General features: G+C 38.2%; 1 protein-coding gene across 4 annotated transcripts in view; it reads left to right on the top strand.

Moving 5' to 3' along the window:
- Positions 1-2,400, top strand: part of MPHOSPH8 (M-phase phosphoprotein 8) — a 52,434-nt gene extending 50,034 nt beyond the window's left edge. For 2 of the 4 annotated variants that reach the window (XM_073894808.1, XM_025875232.2), the window contains one exon: positions 735-2,400. In XM_073894808.1, coding sequence (XP_073750909.1) covers positions 735-983 — 249 coding nt within the window. In that variant the 3' untranslated portion in view covers positions 984-2,400. The remainder of the gene's footprint in view (positions 1-734) is intronic. The other 2 variants (XM_073894807.1, XM_025875233.2) reach the window with 2 other exon arrangements.
- The last annotated feature ends 10,757 nt before the right edge of the window (positions 2,401-13,157 follow it).

The following is a 13,157-nucleotide window of genomic DNA, read 5'->3' as shown; positions in this document are numbered from 1 at the left end:
TCTAACTAAGCCAGTTGGAAATAAGGCAATAACCCCTAATTATAAAGTAAAATTATCCTAAATTTGTAAGAGTCTGGATTTCTCATGTTTGGTATATGTCTTAACGTTTACCATAATGTCTTAGAACATTCTGAATATAAATTCTTAAGGTATAATAAACATACTGATTTTTTTAAATATTCTGCCTTTTTCCACCATCATAATTACATTCACCTAAAGGAAATTTAGGAAATTTTAAAAATATACCCATCCTGTGCTTCAAGTACCTAGACCATGGGTCTGTATATGCTTAGTGTTAATGTGTGTAGCTTTAGGTAACCATTATACTGTAAATTTGGTTTATAATAAAATATTAGTGGCTATATAAACTTTAACAAAAAATGGTCTTGAAGAATCTTTGTGTATGTTTCCTTTTCTATACTTAGAATTCTTTCCTTAGGCTGAATTAAGCAAAATCAACTGTTTATGAGGATTTTTAACACTCATGCTATATATGGCTGGATACATGCTAATCCCAAAGCCAGATAAATCTTAACAAGCTTTTTTGTCAGTTGTATCTTTTTAAAAAATCAAGAGAAAAGTAATCACAGCAAATTGATCTATATAAAGTATAAAATTTGTGTTCTCTTTAATGTCTTTGGAATCTGAAATGTTTTTGTTAAGATACAGTGATGCTCTCAGATGTAGAAGTTTGTCTGAGGAAACTGACTGGTTGGTCTCTCTCCTCTCCCTAGGATAGTCATTTTGTTTACTCGTTCAGCCCTGCTGCAGGCCTCAATAAACTCTTCCTAAGGTTGACAGAAGCTCCTTCTGCCAAGGTGAAAATCCTTTCCTCACATTTAGTGCAGCTACTTCTATTGCTATGCCAGATTACTTTATCATCAGCAGAAAAAAATTCCAAGAATGCTGTGTTCCTGGCGTGCCTGTCCTGGAGACAAGTGCTCTCTGGGATAGCAGTGCACCAGAATCTACAGATGTGTTAGAAATTGTGTGTCAAGAAAGGGACTGATGGTAAGGATGCATCTCTCCAGTATTGAGCAGTCGGAGCTGTATTCTGGCCTTTGTTATTTAATGTACAACATTTTATGTATGTCTCCAGGCTGTTCACTGAACACTGAAGCTGGACCGAAAGTCTATGTAACGATAGTACAGTTATTTCCTATAATAATCTAAAAGTCAAATCATAAGCACTTGGATTTTTTTATTAAAAGTGATAACCTAATACCCTGAATTGATAACCATTTTGAGAACATTGCCAAATAAGACAGACAAATCTTGGTTGAGTGTTTCCCTCTTCTGAGAAAAGAGAACTCGATGGAGGTATCTGTACTGATTCTTATGCCTATTTTCTTTCAATAGGTTAAGCTACTAATAGGTGCATACAGAGTACAGCTGCAGTGACGGAATGGAGAGTTGGGATGGAGTTCTTTCCAGATCCGTTTTGGGACTCTGGCACAGCTAACACCTCCAGATTTGAAGTTTCATCTGTAAACCTCTTGCAGTGTCAGGCCTGCTGTCTGTTACAGGCTCTAAGACAGGACATGGTGGTTCTAATATATTATAAAATATAGATGTAAGTATTTGTGCCAGTGTTCTGAAATCTCGATGTTGTCTCCAGACTGCATAATTCAGTTTTTCCACAATGTGGAATGGTACATAGGAGAATTATTTAAGAAAATTAAAAGTCTTTTTTCTAACTTGAAATTTTCTACTAGCCCTGGTGAATTTCTGCGTTAAAAACAATTAAGTGTATATGTGATATTCAGGTTACCGAAGCACTAAATAAAGTGTGAATTTGCTGCCCTTAAAGGATGACTTTCTAACTTGGTAGGCAGATTCAAGGGAAGAGGTTGAGCTGTTTGTAATATGCAGTTGCCACAGACCCTGAATTGGAGGTGACAACTGTGTGTATTTGCAGTCATCCTTTATTTGTCGAAAAGGTAATAAGAATCTAAGATACAGCAAAAAAAATGTAAGCCAGGACACTATGGGGCCTAAAAGAAGATACTACTTGTGGACTTTGATCCTTGTTCTTGGAATCCATCAAGTAATTTTCAAAAGCCAGATCCTGTGCCCTTATTACGAACACTGGGAAGGCCAGCCGAGGTTTATTTGCCACATTGTGCCTCGTGTGAAGAGTTACTGCTTCTAGAGATACCCCACAGGTCTTTTATAGTCTCTCACGAACTATGTGGCCAAATAAGAAGTCAGACTCAGTCTGGACTATGGAGATGTATAAAATTATTTAGTTCCTGATTGGTTTTATAATTTACAATTTTAATGAAAAATTTTCAGACTGTCATATAGTAGACCACATACATTGTATAGACATTTCAGAGAGCCATTTTTACTTTACATACTGCCTTTTCCTACATTGTTCTCAATAAAACACCAAATGTTGGTCTGTTTTCTTTGTATTTCAAGTCTCAGGACTTCAATACAAGGGGGATACTAATGTGTCATTTTTTAGCTAAATGATGGCTGGGATTGGAATTTTTTCATCCGTACTGAGTCATGTATGACGTCATTAGCACTTTATCTGACTTCATAGCTTTCTAGGAAAAAAGTCATAAAAGATTTGAGTTAGCAGCAGTGGTAGGTCAGGGACAGTCAGGGAGATGGTACCTTCAAATAATACAATACATATAAGAGAAATGGGTTTTTAAAGAAAATTTCTGTTCTGAAAATCATGCTTGAGATAGTATCAGCTTTAACAGCATACATTAAAAGGCGATGTGCTGTTTATCCAAGAGGTGAGGTAAGGCTAGGCTAGAAATCAAGTAGAAAATCTGATGAATTTTTTTTTTTGAAGATTTTATTTATTTGAGAGAGAGAATGAGATAGCACGAGAGGGAAGAGGGTCAGAGGGAGAAGCAGACTCCCTGCTGAGCAGGGAGCCTGATGCGGGACTCGATCCCGGGACTCCAGGATCATGACCTGAGCTGAAGGCAGTCACCCAACCAACTGAGCCACCCAGGCACCCTGATGAATAATTTCTTTAGAAGTTTAGGTTCAGAAATATGAAAGCTGTTTGTAAGAGATGAAGAAACTATTAATTATGGAGAAATTGAACAAGTTATTTTGACAGAAGCAGAGTTAGGGAAGGAAGACAAAAGTGTGAGATTTGGGGTACCACAACCTTTTAAGTTGTCCATCTCAACTTCTACCAGTTATGCTGGATGTGGTAGTAAATTATGTAAACACAGTTGTGTCTACTAGGAATAGAAAAGCCAATTTAATACCTTTTGTTCTGAACCATTATAGCTTCTCTATAGCCAGATGAAAAGCACACCTGTCCACTCTGAAAGTTCTGGTTTCTTAAGGATGGAGAAGAATGGTCTAGAGACTCACACTTGAGTGGTTTCTTGTTGGTTCTCTGATGAGGCAACTTAATTCCATCAGATACTGATGATGCTGCTACTTTGACATTTAAATAAAATGTGTACAAAGTATGAGCCATGGTTTCTCTGGAAAAGCAAGTCTCAAAGCAGCACCTTAAGGCTTACAGTACTATAGGTCAAAACCAAAGCAGTCTTCTTAGAAAGTATATACAATACAGAATATGTAACTGAGCTTTATATCTAGGCCATGGACAATCTTATCATTAAGCAGATCGTCAAAAATGGGATGCACTGCTGTTCAGCCAGACTCACTGAGAAAAGCAAATAATACACATTTTTATTCCAATTTTATTTTTTTAATTTTTTTTAAGATTTTGAGAGAGAGAGAGGCATAGAGCACAAGCAGGGGGAGCAGCAGAGAGAGAGGGAGAAGCAGGCTCCCCACGAGCAGGGAGCCCGATGTGGGGCTCAATCCCCAGGATCCTGGGATCAGAACCTGAGCTGAAGGCAGACGCTTAACCAACTGAGCCACCCAGGCGCCCCTCAATTTTATATTAACTTAAAAAAATGAGGGGCACCTGGGCGGCTCAGTTCATTAAGCATCTGCCTTTGGCTCAGGTTGTCATCTCAGGGTCCTGGGTTTGAGCCCCATGTAGGGCTCCCTGCTGAGCAGGGAGTCTGTTTGTCCCTCTCCCTCTACCCCTCCCCCCCCCCAAATCTCGCTTGCTCGCTCTCTCAAATAAGTAAAATTCTTTAAAAAGAAAAATCACCCCTCAGCCATTACTCCTTTCCAGTGCATACGGCAGTAAGGACATCATAACTGGGTTAATTCAATTTCTGTATCATTCAGATCTGGTCCACTCTAATGAGTATGGCTATAGTACAAAGCACATTATACATGCTTTTTTTTTTTTTTTTACCTGCAATAGTACCAAAGAGCAGCATCCAGTATCCAAACTACTCAAATGTTGAACAGCTACAGTTAGGGAGTTTGGTTTCCCTCTGAGAACAGGGCATTTGCATACACCCTCTTCCCAAGTCATTCCTGTCTTATTTTCACTGAAATGTCAGGAGGTTGCAATTTGAAGCTCAGGTGCTTTTAGAATTGACCCAGTGTTAACACTGGCAGCTTTCAAAGTAAGAATTTATCAGTGCTGGAAAAAGGCTTAGCTAACAGTGAAAGGACCTGATAAAGCATTTACCATGCAAGTCTGGTGTCTTTAAAGCAAGGAGGATGATTAGCAAAGACCAGGGGAAAGGAGGATATATACACCAGAATTATCAAAAATGATTTATGAACTAAGGTAAGCATTTGGAAAATTTTAATATTTTATGTAGTTGGTGTTTCATAGCCTAAAACTAAACCCCTAAAATTGTTTTAAATTTTTAAAGCTTTATTGGTCCAAGTGTTGGCTAAATAAGTGCAGAGAACCACTGATAGAACCCACACTGCTTTCCTCCATCCTGTGCTGACTTGCAGATAATGCTCCTTTCAGACCAAATCTGGGATTTCTAAGCCTTACATCTCCCTCCAAGTACAGAAGAGCATTACTAGTAAGGTAGAAAATTGTAATTACAATGAGTCACAATCAAGTAAGGACCAAATTAAAATTGGGAAATAGTCCTATGCCAACATTCAAAGCTCCCAAGGACCCCAGCTAGAATCTAACCCTAATATTGGGCCATCAGTTTAACTTGGAAGAAAGTAATTTTCCATTACTCTCCAACACACTCTGCCTTGCTCATATCCGCCATTCTTTGCTTTCTTTGGGCTAAAATATATATGGGCTTTAGTAAAACACGATCTTTCTCACAACAATGCCAGATTCCACAAGTAGCTCCTTATCTTGGGGACTGACCCAAAATTGCAGGCCACGTGTGGTTGTAAAAAATATCCCTCTAATGGTTCCCACTTATAGGGAGTTGAAAGGGAAGTTTGTTGGTTATTCTGTATTTGTGGGTTACTACACTACTTTCCATGGCAAGACCACACCAAGAGTAGGTATACATCTTTTTTTCTTAATTTTGTTGTGTTAATCACCATACATTCTATCATTAGTTTTTTGAGGTAGTGTTCCATGATTCATTGCGTATAAGACCCAGTGCTCCATGCAATACGTGCCCTCTTTAATACCCATCACCAGGCTAAACCATCCCCCCCGCCTAGAACCCTCAGTTTGTTTCTCTCATGGTTCGTCTCCCCCTCCAATTCCCCCCTTCATTTTTCCCTTCCTGCTATCTTCTTTTTAACATATAATGTATTATTTCACAGGTACAGGTCTGTGATTCAACAGTCTTACACAATATACATCTTAATGAAAAACAAAAAAACACCTGAATGAAAATGGAAGTTTGCATTATTCCACATATTATTTTAACCAAAGAAAACTCCATGAGGCATAATGTCAAATGTTAGGATTACTCATACATCCATAAGCTGCTTGTATGGAGTAATAAATTCACAAATGAAATGAAATTTGTTTTCTGCCTTGTTTCTCCTGTGTCTTAAAAGCATTTCTCCCACAAAATGATCTGAAAAAAAAAAGGTAAATTCTTTGTTAGCAAATTAACATCTATTGTATATTTTCCACCGGAAACACAGAAGTTTCAGTTACAAAGAAAATAATTTGCTAGGCTAGAGTCAATGAGCAACAGACCTAAAAAATATTCAAGAACTGAATTAACACATTGCACCTATAAAATTTTCTTCAGTAATCCACCTCTGTAATTAGTATTTTGTTGTGAGCTCGTTTGGAGATTAAGTGCTGGAAGAGTTAAATATGTTAATGTTAAAAAAAAAAAAAGTGGTTCTGAAAATGCAGTCCCTGCCCCAGAGCAACACCAGCTGTCGGAAATGAGAACTCTCAGGCCCTCTAAATCACACATGGTGGGTCTGCAGTCTGTTCTAACAAGCCTCCAGGGGGTTCTGCTGCCCCTTGAAAACATGAGAACCACTGTTTCAAAGGATAACCTGAAGAGACCCAATTTTTAATAAGACTTGGGCATTTTATTAACTTCTAAAACTTAAAAGTTAGTGTCTTCCTGAAATGACTTTCTTTTCCACTAACTAGAAAATCTGTAATGAAAAGCAGTTATTTTAAATAAACACTATTCATCTCTTACCAAATTAACTTCAAAATCCTAAAGTTCCAATGACAGATCCACTTGACAAGCTTTTAAGATCTGATAGGCACAAAATGCCACAGCATGGATCTGTGGCACAGTTAGCCTACACACATTAAATTTTTTCCCCTTTCCCACGTATTTTGAGATTATTTCTTCAAATTTTATTTAAGGGGCTTACAAATAAAGCAATTTAAAAAAATATATTTTTTAAGATTTTATTTATTTGACAGAGACACAGCGAGAGAGGAAACAAGAAGGCCTCCCGCCGAGCAGGGAGCCCCACATGGGGCTCCATCCCAGGACCCTGGGATCATGACCTGAGCCGAAGGCAGACGCTTAACGACCAAGCCACCCAGGCACCCCAGCAATTTAAAAATTTAATACCAACAAAAGGTCTACAGAGTATTTACAAAGTAATTTTCTAATTTCAAAAGGCAATTCTAATTTTTTAGTAATTCCCTAGGTTCGTGGTTCTCCAATAGAAAACAGTTTACCTGTAAAAAAAAGAAAAAGAAAAAATAGTTTACCTGGATGGCTTTTTTTTTTTTTCCTTTTCTTTTCTAAGTAGGCTCCATGCCCAGCATGGAGCCCAGTGCAGGGCTCCAACTCAAGACCATAATGAGATCAAGACCTGAGCTGAGATCAAGAGTTGGACACTTAACCGACTGAACCACCCAGCAGGCACCACCCCCCCTTATTTTTTAAAGTAATCTCTATACCCAACGTGGGGCTTTAACTCCTGACCCAGAGATCAAGAGTCACATGCTCTACTGAATGGGCCAGCCAGGCGCCCCTACCTGGAGGCTTTTAAAAATAAAATACTGCATTGCTGGATCCCACCCACAAGTTTCTGTTGAGTAGCTGGACCTGAGAATGTGCATTCTTAAGCTTCCAGATAGTCTAGGGATCAGTTTTGAGAACTATTACACAAAGTTAATTTTCTAGAGCTGGATAATAGAATGCAAAACAGAGCTCTCACATTTTTGTCCTGCACCAGCATCAGCTACTTTAAAAGGGTGAAATTTCTCAAAGTTTCTGTATGTCAGTGCTTTTCACACAATGTGTACTCATTCAAATCCCCTGGGATTGTGTTAAAATGGGCAGATTCACTCAGTCAGCTGTGTGTTCTGTGATTCTGCACTGCCAAGAAGCCCAGAAGGCTGATTCTCCTGGTCCCGGGGACCACACATGTTAAGTAGCAAGAACAGAAGAGATGGTTTATCATCACCAGATAAAGTAGTTAGGAAAGAAATGCCCTTAAAATAATACTTTCTGGATCTATTAGGATGCCAGTATACCATCATTGGAATTCTGTCCTGAAGGTCACAATGTAAATGTTTATAGAAAAAAAATTTTTTTAAAGGTTTTATTTATTTGAGAGAGAGAGAGCACGAGAGGGAAGAGGGTCAGAGGGAGAAGCAGACTCCCTGCTGAGCAGGGAGTGAAACCAGCAAGGAAGATATGGAGCTAGTATCCCTAGTATGGATCTGAATTTATGATATTAAACCATTTTTAGGATTACACACTTTCCAAGGAACTTAAGACTTCTAGACTTGGGATCACTAAACACCAAGAGGGAATTTCTTTTCTTAGTAAAGACCTGTTTAATATGTCATTTCTACTCTTCAGTTCATTTTTACCTGAAGACAAATAACTAACCGTGAAGAAAGACGAGGGCAATCTGGAGATAAAACTAGCCTCCAACTTTGCTCAGAGAAAAGAGCAGCAACCCTGGGGGTCCCTTAATACAGGCAGAGAAGCAGAGGTTTCAGCTCCCACTGTAAACTATTCACTAACATTCCACTATCTCAAAGCATGGGGACCATGACATATGTTCATGAAGTCAGCAAAGTCAGGATCAGGAAGTATGGCTAAGGAAACAGAAGCAAGGAACAATGTTTTAACAATGACTCACCTGAAAGGAAATAATGACACCAGCACTTCCTAGTCTCTGAACTTGATTCATGCCAGAAGCCGAAATTCAGGAAGCTTCATCCATGTTTTCTTTCGCCCTCCTAGGAATACAAAAAAATCAAATTTAGCCAGTTTCAATAATCAATAAAATGGCGGAAGTGTTAAATCATAAAGTTCTTAACAGTAATCAGTTTCCACTCGATAAAGATTTTCCTTTGAATTCATTTTCTTAGAGAGTATCAAGAGACTTAAAATTCAGTTTAATTTGGGGCGCCTGGGTGGCTCAGTCGTTAAGTGTCTGCCTTCGGCTCAGGTCATGATCCCAGGGTCCTGGGATCAAGCCCCACATCGGGCTCCCTGCTCGACCGGAGGCCTGCTTCTCCCTCTCCCACCTGCTTGTGTTCCCGCTCTCACTTTGTCTCTGTCAAATAAATTCTTTAAAAAAAAAAAATCAGTTCAATTTTATGAATGGTGTAAATTTACACCACTAAATCCTAGAAGTTGAGTTTCCCAAGTCTGCTAATAATTTTAAAATATTATTTTGCTAAATCCTTAGTTTTTATTTCCATAGGCAGGCCCTCTTTTCTGCCTTGTTGATCCCTCAGCACACCACTGCCTGAAATCTTATAATCCAAAATTCTACATAGGATCCTGATCCCTACCCTAATCTGCAACATTTTATTCTGCTTGTACCAGGGCAGGGCACACAAATATGTCAGCTGTGCCCCATCAGAAAAAGACTTACCTATCCTAGTAATTCCTTGGGCCAGTGTTATTGAGAGAGCACTAGCCCCAGACTTTTCACTGGAATACAGTTTTAGGTGTATTATCTCATCCTTATAAAGTGTCTCTTTTAACATACCTGAATAGTACAAGAGTACACAATTACAGTTTAGAAATAAATATTCAAATTTGTGATCAATTTTTTTTAACTATTAGGGTACATGACCCGCAAATACTAGAAATACCCTAAATTAGTACAGTTTGCAAAACCCATTTGGGTCTCAAATATATCTGAAAATTGGATGGAGTATGAACAGTTCCCTCCACCCCCAAATTTGCATGTAAAAAAAATATGAACACAAAATTCTGCATGTAATTTAAGGGGATTCCAAATGATCCAACAGGACCCATGGTCCCAGTTATAAAACCTTAAATATTTTTTCAAACAAGGCATACCAAAAATCAACAAAATATTATCTTTTATACATTTCCACCTACAAGTAGCATTCTACTATGCAGGATCCTATCTGTCAATAAAGTTGGTTTGGTATATATTTGTACTTCTGTAATTATATTGCCTTTAGTAAAGTTAAGGCAGACAAGAATGGAACGCATAAACCAAACTGCACAACCAGACTATTAAAATTCTATCTTCTCAACTTTTCAAAAATGTGAACCCGCCATTTACAAAGCATTCATTGCCTATATTGAAACCTAGAAAGGTAATCTCTAGAATTATCCAAGTTTAGTTGCCAATATTTAGTCTTTAAAAGCGTGGCTTAATATCTGAATTCAATATTTGAAATCACTAGCATTCTGTTTAAAGTGGTCTTACAAAGAAGTGACCAGGTTTATTGTACATTGGAATGTAATCACCACTAATAAAAGAATTACAGTGAGCTACTACACATGTACATCCATTCCATGATACTCCTAATTTGGATTTAAAGTCTGTAAAGTCCTAGACAGTTGATACATATATTTTCTGATGCTGAAGAACAGCTGTCTCTATCAAAGTGATACTGTCAAATATTGGGGGTGGCCAATAATTACATTAAAAGAAAAGGTCTCCCTCAATTGAAATCTTAAAGCACAACTGTAAAAGACTATATGATACCACTTTGGATGAAAGTGGTCCATTTTCGATCTTAGGATAAAACTGAGTCAATAAAAATTGCGTACAAGTTCATGTTTGATTTTACCCTCCCATGCCAAAACATAGGAGTTGTTAAGAGTGAAAATCGGCTCCTCTAACCACACCCTAATTAGTCAGAAACATACAATATTTTCTGATGATTTTCTTAAAGAATAAAACATTGAAGGCCAATTCGTAAGTCAATTATGTAACAATGCACCTTTCTTCCCTCTTTGAGTTAGAGAAGGTATTCTTTTCCACTGAGTACACAATCCTTACATTACATATAATTTGTATTATATAATATATAAATTATGATAGTACATTCTAAGAAAGGAATGTATAAAATATAGATACTTCAGCAAGCATAGAAGCGGGGCAATACTCTACAAAGCTGTTCAAATTACAACAAACAAATTGTGAATACCCAAGAAACAGGATTTTAGCAATGGCTCATGTTGAAAATGCCTGGCCAGAAATCAACGTAAAAGGTAATGATTTCCTCTGAAGTAGATTCCCATGTTATCAACCATGAAAGAGCCACATTCTTTATTGGCATGCTCTGCAGCAGGGTTTCCCTTCTGAGGAGCATATGTTCTGAAGTTTGAGGTATGGAGGTGGGAGGATATCCATGTTGTCAAACATTACCATCAGAGAGAGCTTATATGGAATAGAGCTCACAAACTAATATGATCCTTTGCTTTCATGACAAAGACCACACTACTGGCTGCTAAAGCAATAAACCGAATGCTATTACAGGCAATTTACAACAGTGAAAATATGTAACGAGTCCTTACTGAAATAATTTTACTTCAATGTTAACAGATTCGCTTTAAGCAACAAAGAATAGGGACGCCTGGGTGGCTCAGTCGTTAAGCTATCTGCCTTCGGCTCCAGTCATGATCCCAGGGTCCTGGGATCGAGCCCTGCGTCTGGCTCCCGGCTCAGCGGGAAGGCTGCTTCTCCCTCTCCCACTCCCCCTGCTTGTGTTCCTTCTCTCGCTGTGTCTCTGTCAAATAAATAAATAAAATCTTAAAAAAAAAAAAAAAGGCAACAAAATGTATCTTTGGGGGTCCTGGGTGGCTCAGTTGGTTAGGTGTCCCAACTCTTGATTTCAGCTCAGGTTATGATCTCAGGGTCCTGGGATCGAGCTCCACATTGGGCTGCTCACTCAGTGGGGAGTCTGCTTGGGCACTCTCTCCCTCTGCCTCTTCTGTCTTGTGCAAAGCATGCACTCTCTTGCTCTAAAATAAATCTTTAAAAATAAAAATAATAATATATCTTCAAAGAGTATAGGGAAACAGTGTGTGATTACGTGAATAATATATCCAAAGAAATTAGGCCAAAAATTCAAAAGCCATCATCTCCCAAGGAAATGAGTAAACACCCATGAAAGTAGCAAATCTCTAAAACAAGGGACAATACTTCTACAAGTTCATCCTTTTTGATTTAATACAATTTCAACTGATGAACAAATGATATAACAGAATACAGTTCCAGTTAACTGAACAGTCAGTTGGAAGTTAGACAAAGAATTTTGACATTTTAAATTTTCACCTCTTTTGGATTGAAAACTGGCAATAAGGTGGACCTGGGTGGCTCAATCAGTTGGGTGTCTGACTCTTGGTGTTGGCTCAGGCTATGATCGGGGTCAAGGGATCGCGCCCCACACTGGGCTCTGCGTTCAGTGTGGAGCCTGCTTGTCCTGCTCCCTCTGCTCCTCTCCCGCCTGTGCTCTCTCTCAAATAAATAAAATCTTTAAGACAAACTGATTTTTTTAATCAAACCCATGTATCTTCTACCCACATTAGCATGCCAGACATCATAATAAAAGTTCAATTACATAATAATTTCTATTTTCCAGCTGTATTTTACAAAAAGCAGAAGTCCATAATATGAACATTCAATTCTGCATTCTCAACATCTGGCTTTCCAGAATTCTAATCGTTTTTTTACATCACAGGTTATACAAAGATGGAGTTTTACAACGGAGAGCAATGAAACCACACATCCTAGTGATAGTCGTTCCCCCTTACCCACAGTGTCGCTTTCTTTAGTTTCAGCTACCTACACTCAACGGTGGTCCAGAAGCAGATGATCCTCTTCTGACGTTGTGTCAGAAGGTCAATAATAGCCTAATGCTACTTCACCATGCCTACATTGTTTACCTCACTTCATTTCATCACGTAGGCGTATCACATCATCACCAGAAAGGTAACAGTACAGTAAGACATTCTGAGAGACATCACACTCATATAACTTTTATTACTATATACTGTTATCATTGTTCTATTATTAGTTATTGCTGTTAATCTCCTCCTGTGCCTAATTTGTAAATTAGGCTTTATCATAGTTATGTACATACAGGAAAAAACATAGTTCTTTATTAAGAGTTGGTACTATCCACAGCTCAGGCATTCACTGGGGTTCTCTAAAGTGTCCCCCTCAGATAAGGGGGGGCAGGACTAGCAATGAGGGTATGAAAGGCAAAAATACTTCACATAAAAAGGTATCCGCATAGCCAAAAAGTATATGAAAAGTTACTAGGTAAAAGCATATTAAAAACCACAATGATACACCTCTACATACTATAATGGCTAAAACAAATATGACTTGACAATACTGAGTGCTGGCAAGAATGTAGAGCAGAACAGAAATCATGTACACTGCTCATGGGAGTATAAAGGAGGACAGACACTTTGGAAAATTGTTTGACAGTTTCTGAGAAACACATCCCCTATACTCAGCAATTCCATTCCGATATTTTTCCCAAGAAAAACGTAATGTGTGAATGACTTGTACAAGAATGTTCATAGCAGCTTTATTCATAATAACCCTAAAGTGGAATCTACCCCAAGAATATATCAACAGGACACTGGATAAAAAAAATTTGGCATATTCACTTAATGGTACACTAT

This window comes from Callorhinus ursinus, unplaced genomic scaffold, assembly GCF_003265705.2.
Source record: "Callorhinus ursinus isolate GAN/ISIS: 27379988/994484 unplaced genomic scaffold, GSC_fseal_2.0 scaffold7, whole genome shotgun sequence".
Lineage (NCBI taxonomy): Eukaryota > Metazoa > Chordata > Mammalia > Carnivora > Otariidae > Callorhinus > Callorhinus ursinus.
The sequence above is the reverse complement of the archived record's forward strand: the minus strand, read 5'-3'. Positions and strand labels throughout refer to the sequence as shown.